At 29.8% G+C, this 19175-nt stretch overlaps 3 protein-coding genes across 4 annotated transcripts in view; 2 read left to right on the top strand and 1 right to left on the bottom strand.

Annotated features, from left to right (window-relative positions):
* LOC125844882 (inositol monophosphatase 3) overlaps positions 1–19175 on the top strand; it is a 113890-nt gene that overhangs the window by 74408 nt on the left and 20307 nt on the right. The gene's annotated exons all lie outside the window — the stretch shown is intronic.
* Positions 7853–12219, top strand: LOC125844874 (tonoplast dicarboxylate transporter). Its single transcript, XM_049524232.1, has 6 exons — positions 7853–8328; positions 8928–9438; positions 10235–10278; positions 10493–10588; positions 10927–11440; positions 11884–12219. Exons 1-6 carry the CDS (start codon positions 7909–7911, stop codon positions 11952–11954), a joined length of 1656 nt encoding a protein of 551 aa, XP_049380189.1. The 5' UTR covers positions 7853–7908; the 3' UTR covers positions 11955–12219.
* LOC125844889 (uncharacterized) lies at positions 12487–12965 on the bottom strand. Its single transcript, XM_049524250.1, has one exon. The coding sequence runs from the start codon at positions 12963–12965 to the stop codon at positions 12564–12566; it is 402 nt and encodes a 133-aa protein (XP_049380207.1). The 3' UTR covers positions 12487–12563.

Genomic DNA, 19175 nt, shown 5'->3' on the forward strand with positions numbered 1-19175 from the left:
GACAAGAAAATGTAGAGGAAACCATGATAGTCTAAAAGAGTAACTCACCCTTGAATTTGAAGTCAAGCGTCCCTTAACTAAGGTCATGTATCAGCTGCTGGAAAATGCCTTGTACTCAACAAGAACAAATGAGGTGCAATATCAGTACACTACCACAATGTATTGGTAAGATTACATGGCCCGTCCAAACTATGAATATAAATAATTAACTACCATATAGTAAGAACAGTACAACATACATAACCATAACCATCGATACATAGACTCTCATGCACAATATCATAAAATCAACCTACACCTGGATGTATGTCCCACTTGATCACAATTATAAATACTTTGTCCTCTTATGAAACCATAATACACATATTTGATCCTCTCACGGAACCCACACACTAACTGTTAGTGTATCGGTGCAGTACCCGAGCCAACCAGAATTAGTAATCATACTAGGTATGGTATCCAAGCCAACAATTAGTACTTATGTACCAGAGTGGCACACGAGTCAACCAACAATCACAAACAATCATGCACTAACACAATCATAATGAACAATAACACTTGTAAACCACAAGTAACTTAAATAAATTTCAATGCATGAGATTATCACCATGATGTCATTTCACATATATCATTATGTCTTCCCAAAACATGTATAATATAAGTGATGGTATAATGCAGTAGACATACATACACACATAAACTAAAAAGCATACAATCATCACCTTCCTTACATCAAGCCTCTTGGAAACTCTAAAGAACTCGAGTTTTCCCTTTTTGAAATGTCTTGACTTGTTCTTGATCTAAAACAAACAATACATACAATAATCAATCTAAAACATACAATAATCAATCAAAATTACCTAATTATATTTAAATTATAACCAAATCCCTAACCCTCAAGCCAGTTTATGAGCATTCTACCTAAACTAGGCTTTTTCACCATTAATTCAAGTTAAGGACCTCCCCTAAGAGTGGTATCCTAGATTCTAAACTTAAGAATCAATTTGCAAAATTGGAGAGTAACGAACTTATTGTTATCAATGAATTCCGTGGAAAATCAAGTATGAACTGCCCTAATTTGCCTCTCTCGATTCCAAGAACAATAATGCAAAAAATAAGAGGTTCTGAAAATGTTTTCTGCATAAAATCCCTACTTACCCCGCTATAGTGGCATTAACCCCGTTATTGCACATGGCCTCTCTAGCGGAAACCTGCCACTATAGTAGATTACACAAACTTCGTAGACTAGAAAATCCCTGAAAATCCCATTTTTGACAACATACCTTCTTCCCTTGATCTCCTGAACTATCCCCTTCACACCAAAATTGATTCCAAGAGTTTTACTCACCAGAATTCGATTATGTGAAGTCATATGGGTTCCTTAATGTATGACTACTAGAAAATATAATACAAGCCTACACGTATCACCCCACCCATTCTCGGATGTCCCTATACCTCACCTCACCCAAATTCCCTCTGACACTAGCCTAGCCTAAAAGATTTAAGCCACTATCCGAAAACTTTTCACTGAATTACTTTCACCATTGGCCTACTCATAACGACTGAATCAGACCGTTACAAACATGTTTGTATGATGTGATAGAGTGTGTGATAGAGCGTGTGACTTTTAACCACATTTTTGTAGGTTCGATCCCCATAGGTGGCAAGTTCATTGGAAAAAGTTGTGGAATTGAGCCTCATTAGGACCATTGAAGAAAATGATTATATTAATCAATGTTATATATAGGGAAAATGCATAAGTACCCCCCAGCCTATGCCCGAAATCCCAGAGACACGCCTAACCTTTACTAAGGTCCTATTACCCCCCTAAGCTTATTTTATATGTAATATTCTACCCCTTTTTGGCCTACGTGGCACTATCTTGTGGGCCCAACACATGTTGACCAATTTTTCAAGGATAGTGTCACATAGGCCGAAAAGGGGTAGAATATTATAGATAAATTAAGTTCCGGGGGGTAATAGGACCTTAGTAAAGGTTAGGTGTGTCTCTGAGATTTTGGGTATAGGCTGGGGGGGTACTTATTCATTTTCCCTTATATAAAATAAAAAAATATGATTAAACTTTGGGTATTTTGTTGGTGTTATGAGCCAAAGGTCGTGAATTCGAATGACGCTAGGACCATTGAGGAAAATGATGATATCAATCAATACTATATATAATTATTCAAATTTGCAAGAATAGTAGTTTTAATGAAAGAAAAAAAAAATCATTTTTTGGTGCAAAATTTCCTTTGTTGGTTTTTTTTGGGAAAAATTATTGAAATTTGCGTCTTATCTTTTCCTTATTTCTAATATTCTCTTCTATTTCTAAAAACCTCTAAAATCCCTTAATTTTATAATGTATCCGAGCTAGTTTTTAATGTATCCGAACTAGTTTTTAATGTATCCGAGCTACATATTATATATCCGATTTATTTTATAATGTATCCGAGCTAGTTTTTAATGTATTTGAGCTGCATATTATGTATCCGGTTTATTTTATAATGTATCCGAGCTAGTTTTTAATGTATCCAAGCTACATATTATGTATCCGGTTTGTTTTACTTTTTCAGGAATTAATATAATTACAAATTAAATAGGGATATATTGTAATTTCATATTAAAATTAAACTATGTGATTCCTAAAATTTATACATTTTGGTTGAAGTAGGCCGTTAAGAGATTGATATTTGATGGTATGGATTGTTGCAATGGAACTATTTGGGCTTTGTCAATAGGACAACTCTAGTGGGCCGTTAACCATATAACTCTTATGGGCTGGGTTAAAATTTGAAGGAAAAATTGTATGAAATAGTAAACTATTAATTCAAAAATGTTATAGCCATATTTTATTTTTATTGTAATTTGCAGCAAACATCCCCTCTTTTTGTCATCTGATTCGGTATACAATTAGCCATATTCGGTATACAATTAGTCATTTTATACATTTCGGTATAATATGTATAAAATGCGTTTGTGTTTGTATAAAGCGAGAGAAAAGTGTATATACAAATACAAATACATATATTTTTGTCTTATACACTTATAATATATAAATACAGATCTTATTATACAAATTACAATGAATAAATAAATTTACAAAACTGAACAATTTTGTATAAAATTGGATGTTTGTAGCGAATTATACAAATCAAAAGCTCCATAGCAAACATAAAATTTGTTATGGAGCGCAATTATGCAAACTATAGTTATAACATACGAATATGATTTTTATGTTTGTTATATGTGAAAATTGGTCAAATTTGAATGGGGTGTTTTGAATTTTTTAATGAGTGAAACTTGCATCAAATTGACGTGAAGGTGCGTTCAGTACAAAGGAAAATAAGTAGATTTCTTATTTATTTATTTTTATGTTTTGTATGTATGCAAAAATTGGTATCCTAAAAGGTTTTGTATATAATCTAAACAAATGCTACTGTAGGTGGAAGTAGGGGTAGGATCTGCTCTCATTTGGATATTAGGAAGGAGAGAGTATTCTAATTTCGAAACCAGAACAACGTGCAGGTTGGTGGTGATGGGGCTTACTAGGTGTAGTGAAAATGAAGTGTTTTCCCTACTTCCACTACAAAAGTAGTCTTCCTCAATTTTAAGGAACTTAGGAATTGTTTGATTGGGAACAACTTATCTCGGGATAAATTATCCATGAAAAAGTGATCTCACTATGTATATGAGATAACTTATCCCACCATCACTATGGTATAAATGGTGAGATAAATAATCCAAGGACTACTTAATACCTCCAACCAAACGCAAAATAAAAATAATCCTACATTTTATTTCGAAATTATTATACCTTATACATCCCACAAAACGACTCCTTAGTTTCTTTGGAAAAAATATTTTCCAAAATTTCTGACCAACCGAATATGAAATAGATCTTTTCCTCCATATCAAACACATTCATAAATTTATGAAATTAAAGTTCGACTTGCTTCACATACTATGTCACATGTGTGCCTTTTTTTATATTTTATTTGAACATTGTATTTTTGTGTTGAAACTAGTAATACCATACAAAGGTAATTACTAAGCATCCAATCTAACAAACTAAAAGTTTGAACCACTTACAATATAAAAATTCTGAGTTTATCATTGTTGATTAGTGCAATGTTGTTAAGCAAAGACAGGTTAGAGTGGATAGCTCGAGGTGGCTTGAAAGGTCATTTTGGAGGCAAATTTCATGATTTTGGAAGGGGAAAAAGGAAAATGGAAACATTCATAATTGACCCTTTCTCCACAACATTCATGTGGTTATGAGTTATGTGAAGTTATTTGTGGTCATATTTAAGATAAGGTCAATTTAAGAAAACTAGAGGACCTATATGACCTTAATGGTGCATGAATGGATTAGATTGGAGTTTTTTCGTTTTATATACGTTTGAGGTATGGTATTCACGAAAAAAATGGAAAATTAAATCAAATCAAATTGAAAATAGAATTATATTGAAGGAAAAAAAACTCGATACATTTGATTTGTTTGATTTTAATTTTTAATTTTAAACATAGATAAATTTGACTTGATTTTGGTATCAAGCATAAAACAATCGAAACAAAATAATCAAATTGACTATATAAATATTTATCTAAAAGTTATCTGAATAAAGCAATAAAAATTGAAACGACGAAAAATCGACTTCATCAATTTAATTTGATTATGATATTTAAAAAATCAACCAATTTGTTCCGATTATATTTTAGAGAAAAAAACAATTCAAATTGGACCATAAACCCTTAGTTCTATTTGGAAGTCTTATTAATTGGTCCACAAATTTTCTCTCAAATGTAAATAATAGACCCCACAACATTGTATGATACATGGTTTGAATTACTTGATGGTCCATCTTCACAAATACAATGCCTTTTCATGAAAATATAATATCAAAGTGATTATCATTGCACCAAACCCATATTGATATTCAAAACTTATGGCATCCACGATTAGAAAAAGAATCTTTACAATAATTAGTTTCAGGTTAATTTAGAAAGTGTTTTTTTCTTGAAAAATATTTGTTAGCTAACAACAATATATATTATCTATAACAATATGTATTATATATGCAATTAAAATAATATAACAACAATATGTATTATATATAGTCAAGGAATGATGGAATATACACAAGCAATTTTACCGTACTTCACGATAGTAAAATTATTATCCAAAAAACCCTTAATTCAAACAAAATAAATAAAAAAATATGAAAAAAAATTATATTAATAGAGAAAAAACAAATATCAATAACAAACAAGACTATAACCATTAAATAAATAAAATTTCAAACTTATTAATGATAACTATGATGAGTCGGATGGATAACAAGTTTTGCATTATATTCAAATGGATTTATTATAATTAATTAAACTAATTTTAGGATGACTATCAATTACTTGTTAATTGCTAACATCTTTCCTTTGTCTAGACTTGAAACTATATCATTGGTTTTACAGTTGAATATTCCAATTTTTTTAATTACTAATATTAATTGTGAAAATGACTTTCAACTTGGCCTTTGGTTTGTGGATATCCATTTATGTATGAGAAGTGGCCACTTGTATGAATCATACCTGTCAAATTACTTAACCTTAATCATGCTATTAATTAATAATGGATCACCAATTAACGAGTTTTGAATACGTTTGCAAAATTATCGACTTCGGATACCTATCATAACTAATTCAGATTCACACCGAATAAGATTAATGACAGAGAAAAGTGTTCCTTATCAATATATATATATATATATTAGCTTGAGTCCATTATCGACTAATGAGTCACATAGCTGAAATTTTCACTATGGAAAAATTAAATCTAATATAAATTATATATATTTTAGAAAAATAATTAAATTTATATATACAATATAATTTTGAGCCCGGACCTAGCTCCCTCATAGTCGACCTTCAACGTTCTCCTTACTAATATTGCATAATTTTTTTATGAATTATTTATCATTCTCTTTTAGATATTATTCCATTGCTCAATAATGTAAGAGTAGATGTGACTTATTAGTAACATTTAATTTAGTGAATTTGACAATGATTTAACTATAATCGAGAATCTTAATAACTGAATTAAATATTTACGATTCTATTTTCATTTTATAATCTCTTCCCTCATTTCTCTTTCTCCTATCGCTTATGGACAAGAGGCAGCTCCACTTGTTATTGTCCAACTCATGTCATGAGGTGTCCAAACTTGATTCTCCAAAATACAACATGACATGTCAAGTGTCCACCTATGACGTGGAACAATGAAATCCTACCATGCTTGTTGTGGGTCCCAAGATCCACCCCATAATATTTATACATGCATAATTGTACTAAGAATGAGAAATTGCTTGATGGAGAGTATAATAGAAAAAGTTAAAATAGGAAAGTTCCTAAATTGGATATATAAAACATTGATCTTACGTGTCAATGGTAACTTAACTACGTGTAGATAAAAACTCAATGTAATTTTTAAAAAAATCATCAATTTCAAAATTATTATCTTTTATCTCGTCGATCAAATAGTTCTCAAGTGACATGGTGGATCACCAATTCTACGGAATGGATACTTATTGCTTCATTAGAATGAGTCATATATGTGGCAATAGTAAAAAGAAAAATTGATATATAAGTTATAGATTTAAGTCATGTAATCGGTATTAACAAATATTTGCACTTTATACCATAAATAGAGATTGATATAGAATTTTAAGTTATATATTTCTGCAACGACTTCAAGTAGTATTTCTATGCTATAAGCAATTATTAATTTTTTCTCCAATTCCTTTTATCTTTTCTTAAAATTGATCAAATGTTATTTTTTTTCATTTTTTCTCTTATATTATTCACTTCAAATTCTAACTCTACCTCTCTCAATCTCTCAAATTGTTGTATTCATTTTCTCTCTCTATCTCATTTGCTTCTCTTTCTCCTTGAAATTCTCTATCCCTTCTTTCCATCTTTGGATTATATATCATATATATGTATCTTTGATTTGAAAATATTAAGCACAAGTCAGAGAGAAAATAAGAATATTGAAGAAGAAAAAACAAAAAAATTGAGATGGAAAGGCCTATAAGGATTGATTCAACCATTGAAATGTACTAAGAGAGTAGAATTCATTCAAGAAAACTTGATGATCTTAAAAATATTCATATAAAAAATTACATCAAACTGAGTTTGAACTAACAATAAAAAGAAACGGTCAAATCAGTAACAGAACACCAGGACAAATGGTATAATTGAACCATTTGATAATGATGGCATCAAATTACCATAAATGAAGGAGATGAAAGTTTGAATTTTCAATTCTTTGAAGTTGCTACAGTTTGAATAGATTGATAACAATCTGTAACGTGATTTTGGGGATTAGAATTAATTTTACATTTAGGTTCCATATTAAGTGCAACTGACTAGGTTAGTAATGGGTGATGTATCCGGATGGATGATTCTTTAAGGGATTTTTGTAAATTAGAAAAGATTAGGAATAAGATGTATTTTAGATCTTACACTATGGAATTTATGTAAGTCATACTAAATTATTTCCCACAGCGTTGAGGATATACACACCACATTAGGAAAGATGATCATTAAGAGAAAAATCATTAAAAAATATCATAATTTAGTTGTTGTACAAGTATGGTTCTTGATTTTTTTAAGAATTCAACTTTTTTAAATAATAAAAAAAAATCTTTTTAATAAATCAGGATCAATATTCACACGTATCTCAATTAATTCCACAATATACCATATACTACAACAACCCTACTTCTTTTTTCTTTTTTTATTCCAACATGAAAAGACAACACATTTACAACTATATATACATAGTACTACTTCATTAACATTTTCATCTCAAAACAATTTTATCTTCTCTCTCCAATTTTCTATTTTTCCAAAATGAATGGAGATCATGAAACAAATAATAATGACCAAAAAACACCACTCCTTCCAATTCATAGGTCACAAAGCATGAATTCATTTATTCAATCAATTTTCACATTAAAGAATTTATTCACAATTTTAGGACCTTTACTATGTATATTTATTTGCTTATTTGTCAAAATGGAAAATGCTCCAACAACAAGTGCAAATATGTTGGGAGTTCTTGTATGGATTTTTACGTGGTGGTTATCGGAGGCGGTGCCGATGCCGGTAACTTCCATGTCACCGTTGTTCCTCTTCCCGTTGTTCGGAATTTCATCGTCCGACGAGGTTGCTCAGTCGTACATGGATGATGTTATTGCACTTGTACTTGGAAGCTTTATACTTGCACTTGCTGTTGAACATTATAATATCCATAGAAGATTGGCATTAAAGGTGAGTAATTCTAATTTCTTTTTAACTTTTTTTTAATCTTATTTTTTGTGATTTTATAATTCGATTACTCGAAAAATATAATATTACTTTTGTTAATAGTAGAGTTTAAGTTATATACATCGTCGTATGTCAGTCTTAGGATAAGGAGAAGAAAAGTGTAAAACTTCTCTTTAAGGTTCATGTCCAATTTTTGCTTTAATTTGAAGAGAACTAGAACTTGTTGTCTTTGAAAAATAATTATTACTATAGAGTTTCAAATGTCACTGAAACTTTATGATAAATAAGATTTGTTTAAGTAGTTAAATATTGATCGATCGATTTGATATCATTAAAGAATAAGTGAAAAATATTGTTAATTCTTTTGATAGGAGAGATTTGTGTGGTGGGTAGGGGTGAAACTTTTGTAATACTTCTATTATATTTTGAAATTTTGCTTATGAAATTTAAAACTTTTATGATAGAGATATATATCTTACGTGTCCGCAATAATTTACTTCTTTATCTTACGTGTCCACAATATATACTTTTTTTCAAGTAAGTAGTTAAATTATTGTTTTAAGTCAAAATTTAACGTGCAATGGGCCATATGAATTATGCAGATAACACTATTATTCTGTGGGGACCCACTAAACCCACCACTCCTCCTCCTCGGGATCTGCGCCACCACGTTCTTCGTCAGCATGTGGCTGCACAATTGTGCAGCCACAGTGATGATGATGCCGGTGGCCACTGGAATCTTGCAGCGACTGCCGTCTCGCACCAATAGTGGCCATCGAAATCAAGAGAATAGTAACTCTGACGATGATCTGGTCACCAATTTTTGCAAAGCGGTTGTTTTAGGGGTGATATACTCTGCGTCGATTGGTGGAATGAGTACGTTGACCGGGACAGGTGTCAACTTGATATTGATTGGAATGTGGAAGAGTTATTTTCCTCATGAAAAGGCTATAAGTTTTAGCACTTGGTCATCTTTTGCTTTCCCTTTGGCTTTGGTGATATTTTTGGCATTGTGGGCTATTCTTTGCCTATTTTATTGTAGGAAGGGATCAAGTAGAGCACTTTCTGCTTATTTGGACAAAACTCATTTGAAGAGGGAGCTTGATTTGTTAGGTATCACTTCTTCTAAAACCATAATTATTTCGTGGAGTAACTAATTATTAAGAGTTTAACTTCTATCGAAAATTCATTTTTGAGTACTAGTGTGGATTTTTAAAAAGTATTTTTTTGTTATAAGATTACTTAGGAAGATAACATCTCTTAATTTTAATTCATATATGTGATGTGACTTGACGTCTCAGCATGAAGTTCAAAAAGGAGTAATTTTAGTATCTATGGTCTTACACATATTGATGTTATACTACTTGTGTGATCATAAGACTTTCGAAAGGTGGTTAAATCATGTATTGATAATTGTTCATAGAAGTGGAATTAATGATATAAAATAAAAATAAGAGAAGTTATTAGTTACGCAATCACTTTGTTTTGTTACAAAAATAGAATTGATGGTTAGATGTCTTTTTCCATTATCCTTAACTTATATCCCATTATTTTGTGGTCAATTTTGAGAGTGTTTTATATTTAAATGTTAGGACTTCGATACGATTTTATTTTACTTATCGTATTGAAAGTTGTATTCTTTTTTGCTCTTTTTTAGAGTATTGTTTATTCTTTTTTGACATCTACCATAGAGATCAGAGGTATTTGATTCCCACAAGGAATTGCAAATCAACAAGTGTTCCAATTAATTGAAGTTTGTGGCTAGCTACCATATTATATTCTCCATTGACCACACATTTTTCATTACACTTGTTGCCATAATATATGTTGATGGATATTAAATTAGTCTTTTTTTGCAATTATTTTATACAACTTCTAATGTTTTTGGCCCCGCTTTTGTGATGTGTAGGTCCCATGACTTTTGCTGAAAAGATGATCTTGACGGTATTTTCGGTGAGTCAATAAGATAACGAGAATCTTGGAGCAACTATAAAATTATTTTGAGTCATAAAAATAATTATTAATAATTGTATTAGGATAGATGGTCTATGTTATGCTTCTCAGTTCTCAGAGTGCCACTGTTATGCTCCGAACTGCCCTTTATTATATTATAATGAATTGTGATTAAATGTTTAATTAAACTAATATTATTAATTAATTATTACAGATTTTAATAATGTTGTGGATGACAAGAAGTATTACTGAAGATATTCCTGGATGGGGATCCCTCTTTGGTGGACGTGCTGGTGATGGAACTGTTAGTGTAAGTACTACCGACCTGTCACGTGCGAATTCAAATTTAATTAGATCGTTCGAATGAGAAAGAAAAAAAAATAAAAACAAGTTATTTTACCCTAATGAGTAAATTTTATTGTATTATCAGTTGATATAAGCTACTGTACATCATTACTTATTACTTTTTTTATTTGTCTAATTTGATTTGACACGAAGTTCAAGAAAATAAAAAAAGACTTTTGAGTTGTGTGATCTTAAACTAAAAAATATATAGAATGTACTAGGATGTCGTTCAATCTTTTAATCTTAAACATGTCTGGTGAATATGTCGTTGATGATGTTTGATCTTAATTTTTAATTTTTTAGGTGATGATGGCAACCTTATTATTCATAATTCCAAACAAGAAGCAACCAGGGGAGAAATTAATGGATTGGAACAAATGCAAGAAATTGCCATGGAACATAATTCTTCTATTAGGGGCAGGTTTTGCAATAGCTGATGGATTTAGGTCAAGTGGTCTAGCTGAGGTACTCTCAAGAGCCCTAAATTTCTTGGAAAATGCGCCTTACTTAGCCATCGCACCAGCTGTATGTTTAATAAGTGGGACCCTAACCGAGTTCATCACGTCTAACAATGCCACCACAACCATTATTGTCCCATTGCTCATTGAGATCGCGAAGACTATGCACATTCATCCCCTCTTACTCATGATCCCGGGGGCAATTGGTTCACAGTTTGCTTTTTTGCTTCCCACCTCTACGCCCTCAAATGTTGTAGGGTTTACTACTGGACATATTGAGATCAATGACATGATTAAAACTGGACTTCCATTGAAAATTGCTGGGATTGTTGCTCTATCCTTCTTGATGCCTACCCTTGGTAAAGTTTCTTTCAAATTTCTTAGTTTTCATTTCGATTTATTTAACTTTTATAATCACCTATAAATGTTTCAAACGTTTTTTTTCCTTACTTCTTAAATTATTTATCGAGTTAAATGGTATATGTCACATGAAGTAAAACACAAGGAGCATTAAATATCCACATTTACTAGTCCCCCCCCCCCCTCCCCCACACCCTTTTTTTTAATATATATTTTAACTAAGTATAAAAGTTAGGGACATAGTCAACGTCAACACGAGCTAATGACTCATGCTTTCTAAGGATTTGGACTTTATAAGTATAAAGAGTAACATTAAGGTTATTTTAAAGTGATAAAAATAATTACGTATATATTTATTACTTTAGTAAACAAATTATCGTTATAGTGAATAAAATTTAGTGATCATATGTGAAAATTAACCTTTTTTTTTTTTTGGTTTCAGGACCTATGGTGTTTGGAACAGATAAACCTGTGAATAATGTATCAACAAACTATTTGCATATGTGTGGCTAGTTTAATTCTGTTAAAGATGGAAATATAGAGGGATACACAAGGCCAGTTATATGCATCGACAATGTAAAAATATTTGTACAATTATCTTGATATTGTGCTATTTTTGCAATTGGTGGTCTTCTTTTCCTATTTTCTTTTTATTGTTGAGTTGTATCTATTGTATAAGCTTTTTTCAATTTATATTTTAAGATATGAAATATGAAATGTAATTTCGTATTTAAGTTTTGCAATTGAAATATTTAATTGTTGTGATTTGAGCTCATAACACTATCGATTATTAATTAAACTCATTTTCTTCCTCAAATACTTCATAATTTATAAGCCCAAACATTTGGGACTCCATGAAATAGGCCCAATTAGATTTCTCAATATGTTCATATCAGTCTAGTAAATATCAAATTATTTATATTTATATAATCTAAAGAAATAAATCATTAAAATAGAATAAGATTGTTTTTGTCCATCCATCCATATATATCATTAAAATATAAATCAATGTTTTGTTATGTATATCATTAAAAAAAAAAATCAACCACACATACATAACATAGATAATATAAAATGTTTATTGAAGATTATAGATTTCTAAACCATACACTTAGGATAATTTTAAGAAGTTGGATTAAAGCTCAATAGATATCTTTTATGGACTTTATGTTGTTTATCCAAACTTTCTTCAGCAAATGCCATATATTCCTTAGTGACACCAGATTTTGTTTCTGTGGCCTCAACAAGAAGATCATAAGTGTTATCAAATTCATCAAAATGAGTAACGGATGCTTGATTCACATTCACATACGTAAATACTCTTTCACCTTTAGCTCTCTTAGTTGCCTCCTTCACCGCGAATTTCGCAACGTCCACGACATTAGGATCATTTGGATCCAAGTCCGTCCAAATACCTTGTTGTTTAGGGAACTTTTGATCGTCATTTGTTGCAAGACAGAAGGTGGAAGCAATTGCTATCGTCGAAAGAGTAATAAAAAGGATGGAATTTAGTTTGAAAGACATATTTGATAGTGGAGTGTTCAACACTAATTTGGTGAGGGTATTATTTATAGGAAATTTCGAGGTGCAATTAGATTTTTTTATTTATTGATAAATTGGTTGCTTTAATTAAGAGGTATAATTAGATTTGTTTCTATTTATTAATGAGATTGTAGTTTTGTTTCATATTCAAAATGTGACTTAATTTTTGTTGACCGGTGTGAACATAATTTTATACTGTTTGTCTGTTTTAATGATTTATTTCTTTAGATTGTATATTCACTAGACTAATATAAACATTATTGAGGCAACTAATTGGGCTTTCATAAAATCTCAAATGCTTGGGCTTTATAGGACTTCTAAGCTAGGCCCAATTAGATAATCTCTATTCTCTTGTAAAAACACACACAAAATAAATAAAAAAATATAAAGTACAGAAACCCCAACAATTTGGGTGTTAATTACATCTTATTTCGAAAGTTTTTTAAATTATAATAATTCCAGATTTTTCAGAACTCGCGGATACATTGTTCATTCACCCGATATATAGCAAACGATACATAGGTTATGTATCATATATATGAGTTATGTATCAAATACATAACTATAAACCATATATTCATACTGATTTAGGTTTGAAATGATTGAGTAATGTATTAACAATAATATTTGTGCCAAATACATTGTACACAAATAAAGTTGTAATATATCTTGATATATGTGAAGTAATGCATGTAGCCGGATGATAAGAGAGAGAAGGAAAAGAGGATTTTTTGTAATTAATTCAAATGATAAGAATTTTTAGAGATTCTATTATCTTAAGTCATTGTAAAATAGTACAATAATTGTTTTCGATGACCCCAAAAACAATATTAGAAAACTCATTTCTTTCACAAATCATGTGAAAAAGTATTTATCATCTTGTTCAACTTTGAAATAAGACGAAAACTATAGGAATTGCAATATTTTAAGAGTTTTATATTTGTGTCAACACTCATTTGCCAATTTAATTCTTTTGATTTTGCTCAAAACTACAACCATATTTTTTAGGTGAAAAACATGTGGTTGTATACAAGCATTATAGTCCTTTTGAGGGGCCTTTACTATATTAATTAATGAAATTGATAATGAAGATATTGAATTATGTTCAAGTATCTTTTAATATGTGTCTTAAAAAAAAGTGAAGATCATCACAATATCATTCTTTATTTTTTTTTTCCTTTTTATTTAGATTTATTATTTTAAAACAATATTTGGGCATAAACTCAAGGTAAGAAGATTTCCTTTTTATTTTTTCCATGTAGTCTTATTGTCCTTCTATGGTTAGAAAATATGATAACATTAACTAATTTATGTGGTAATATCATATCAAATCAAATAGAAAATTTTTATTAGTAATTAGCATTGTAGCAAATCCTCCCTAATTAATTATTTCCAAATCACATTTATTATTTAAAATAATTCTTTTTTCCTAGACTATTTAGTTACATATATAATTTATTGCCAACCATATAGAAATCATAGTCTAATTACCTCTAATCAGACTTGCTTTCAAATCTCCATATAAACAATTCCCTCACCAAATTAGTCTTTATCAAATTCATCTGAAAAGAAAAATGGCTTTTAAAATTTGATTCTCCTACTTTTGTGATTTCTTAAATGATAATAGTTAATTACTTCCACCTACTGTCATGTTTTAACAACAAATAAAAATTACAAGTTACTGAATATTCTAGTTCCGTTACCGTCACATAGTGGTGATTGGCTGGCCATAGAAGACTTTTAAGTGTATGAGCATTTAGAAGTATCATTATTTGAATAATATATTTTTAAATAAACAACTCAAATTATGGTAGCAAATCTTCATTAATTAGTGAAATCGTAATTACTTCCAAATCACACATGTATTATTTGAAACGAATTCTTTTTTCGTTCGACTATTTATAGTTAAGTAATTTATAGTCAAACATAGCCTAATTATCTCTAAGGTAATTAACCTATATACTTGTAACCAAATTCTCTATAAATATTAATATCCTCACCAATTAGTGTTAAACTACTCCAATAATATGACGTTTCGATTCAATTTTTTTCTTTTGATGATAGTAGTTGCTTTCACCTTCTGTCATGCAGATGATTATGATGATTCGTGTCAACATGGTGATTGGCAATGCATACCAACAAATGATTTAAAAGATCCTAAATATGTGGAGATTGCAAAATTTGCGGTAAATACACAAACAAAACTACCAAAAGACTCTGGATTGTCATTTCTGGGTATATCGGATGGAATATATAAAGTTGATAATGATGGCACCACTTATGAATTGAGAATTGTTGCAATATCATTCAATCAAATAAATTCGTATGACTTAGTTGTTTTTGAGAATTCTAAGGACAAGGTTAGAACACTTATTTCTTTTGCTTAAAGCCTAAAGTGTATGAACATTTTAGAAGAAGTGCTTATTATATCAAAATATATTATATTTTTTAATGAAAATTAATCCAATTTATCGTCTTGTTCAACTTTGAAATGAGACGAAAATTATCCAAATTGTAATATTTAATTAAGAGTATTGTATTTGTGTCAACACTCATTTGCCAATATAATTCTTTTGATGAATTACAAGCATTATAGTCCTTTTGAGAGCCTTTACTATATTAATTAATGAAATTGATAATGAAGAAGTTAAAAAAAGAAGAAGTTAAGATCATCATCACAATATCATTCTTTATTTTTTTTTATTTAGATTTATCATTTTAAAACAATATTGGGGCATAAACTCAAGGTAAGAAGATTTTCTTCTTCTTTTTTCTCCATGTAGAGTTAATGTCTTTTTATGGTTAAAAAAATATGATAACATTAATTAATGTATGTGGTAATATCATATCAAATGAAATAGAAAATATTAGCAATTAGCATTGTAGCAAATCTTCCCTAATTAATTATTTCCAAATCACCTGTATTTTTTAAAATAATTCTTTTTTTTTTCATAGACTATATATTTAGTTAGATATATAATGTATTGCCAACCCTGAAGAAATCATAGTCTAATTACCTCTAATTCGGATATATCCCAAAACATCCTAATACATCCCATCTCATTTGTGGATACATCACTCAACGTGATACATCACATACGTTCCGAAACATCGCTAAAGTGATGTATTTGACCAATACATTGCGTAAAGTGATGTATCCGATTGATATATCGCATAAGGTTGTATCCGAATATAGAAGAGAGTAGGGATATTTATAATTTTTTTAAATAATAAGAATTTTTTTAAAATATGATAAAATAAATTGTGTATTTAAGTAATTTTTCCGAAAAATATGTGATAATGTCAATTCAAATAAAATAGAAAAGTATTTACTAGTTTGGTAGCAAATCTTCATTAATTAGTAAAATTGTAATTACTTTCAAAATCACATGTATTATTATTATTATTACTATTTTTCCTTTGACTATTTTTAGTTAAGTTAATTTATAGTCAACCATATAGAAAACATAACCTATTATCTTACCTACCTAATTCTTCATATACTTGTAACCAAATTCTCTATAAATAACATCCTCACAAATTAGTGTTAAGTACTCAAATATCAAATTCTTATTAAAAGAAAAATGGCGTTTCGATCAAATTTTCTTTTTTTGAATATGGTATTATTTGCTTTCACCTTCTGTCATGTTTTTGCCGATGATCAAAAGTTACATGGTGATTGGCAGTCCATATCAATAAATGATATAAACAATCCTACATTGGTGGACATTGCAAAATTTGCAATAAATACAGAAAATATGCAATCAGAAAATATTGGATTGGAATTTCAGAGTTTATCGGATGGAAGAATTAAAGTTGATAATAATGGCACCACTTATGACTTGACAATTGTCGCCATGGAATTCGATGAAGTAAATGTTTATGAAATTGTTGTTTTTGAGAATTCTAAGGATAGTATTAGAAAACTTATTTCCTTTGATTAATTTTTTGCTTAAAACCTAAAGTGTATGAGCATTTACAAGTGACTATTATATCAAAAAATATTTTTGAATGAAAAAACCCAATTTAACATTTCATTTTATGTTACTTACTCTTTTGTCTATATTAATTGTATTTTTGCTACCATATACCCTAAAATAGGGAGAGAGGCGAGTGAGATAGGAGGGAGGTGAGCGAGATCTCCATATACATGTGAATCACACTAGATACATGTATTTAGAATACCAGATACAGGGAGAGAGGAGAGTGAGATAAGAGAGAGACGAGAGGGTCAGATAAATGTGAATCTACTTGTATATGATGTATCTATATCAATTACACCTAATTTTGACCGACATGTATCCAAGATACATGTATCTAGACGTATGCGGACGTGCCAATCGAAGTCTAAAATCAGGTAAAATCCATAATATTGCAAACTAGCGCGATTCTAAATAATTAGCTCCTAAATTAGTAGATATTTGATAAGCTACCCTAAATTTTTAAGCCCATAAAATTGAGAATCCATGAGCATAGGCCCAACTATATGTTTCAATATATTCTTATTAGGGAAAATTGTATATAATGGCAAACTAATAATTCAAATTAAATGGTATAACCACACTTTGATTTAATTGTGTCCTGTAGCAAACTGTTTGCTAGCGTCTCTCTCCCTCAAACTCTCGCTCGCCACTCTCCTCTCTCGCTCACTCCCTCTGTGTTCTTCTCTCTCGCTTTATACACAGAAGTGTATAAATTGCGTTTCTGTTTGTATAAAGCGAGAGAAAATTGTATATACACATGCAAATACATATATATTCGTCCTATACACTTATAATTATACAATAAAAATATTCTCCTGCCCAGTTTTCTTGTGCCTTTCTCTCTTTCTCGTTTTATACAACAGAAGTGTATAAATTGCGTTTCTGTTTGTATAAAGCGAGAGAAAATTGTATATACACATGCAAATACATATATATTCGTCCTATACACTTATAATTATACAATAAAAATATTCCCCTGCCCAGTTTTATGTTTGTATAATGAAATTATATAATTCTGAAGAGGAGCCAACGAATTATACAATTGCTCTTTTTGTATATATGTATAGCGAAATAGACAGCTTTTAATTGTATATGTATAGAGAATTATACATATATATGTTTGCTATGGAGCGNTATTAGAAAACTTATTTCCTTTGATTAATTTTTTGCTTAAAACCTAAAGTGTATGAGCATTTGCAAGTGCCTAGTATATCAAAATATATTTTTGAATGAAAAAACCCAATTTAACATTTCATTTTTTGTTACTCTCTCTTTTATCTATATTAATTGTATTTTTGCTACCATATACCCTAAAATAGGGAGAGAGGCGAGTGAGATAGGAGGGAGGTGAGTGAGATCTCCAGATACCTGTAAATCACACTAGATACATGTATTTAGAATACCAGATACAGAGAGAGAGGAGAGTGAGATAAGAGAGAGACGAGAGGGTCAGATACATGTGAATCTACTTGTATATGATATATCTATATCAATTACATCTAATTGTGACCAACATGTATCTAGACGTATGTGGACGCACCAATCGAAGTCTAAAATCAGGTAAAATCCATAGTATTGTAAACTAGTGTGAATCTAAATAATTAGCTCCTAAATTAGTAGATATTTGGTAAGTTACCCTAAATTTTTAAGCCCAAAATTTGAGAATCCATGAGCATAGGCCCAACTATATGTTTCGATATATTCTTATTATAGTTTACAAAAAAATCTCAATATTCTTACATAATCTCCTATAAAGGAAAGCAATAATAGTAAAATTCTAATTACTTTTAAATCACATGTGTTATTTGAAATTAATTTCCTTTGACTATTTATAGTTAAATAATTTATCGTCAACCATAAAGAAAGAAATATCTAATAACTATTAGTACATTACCTTTAAAGTAATTAATTTATCATCTTACTTAATTCTTCATATTCTTCTTACCAAATTAGCTTTCAAATTTTTCTATAAATAATATCCTCATTAATTAGTGTTAAGCACTCAAATATCAAATTCTTCTCAAAGAAAAATGGCTTTTAAATCAAATTCTATTTTGACTCTTTCAATGATGATAGTAATTGCTTCCACCTTCTGTCATGCTTTTACTCTAATCGATAATCAAAAGTTACTGAATTCATTTGAAAATGTATTGAATACTCTAGATCCGTCTCTATCAAATGGTGATTGGCAGCTCATAAAAGATCCAAA

The sequence above is a fragment of the Solanum stenotomum genome, chromosome 11, assembly GCF_019186545.1.
Source record: "Solanum stenotomum isolate F172 chromosome 11, ASM1918654v1, whole genome shotgun sequence".
NCBI lineage: Eukaryota > Viridiplantae > Streptophyta > Magnoliopsida > Solanales > Solanaceae > Solanum > Solanum stenotomum.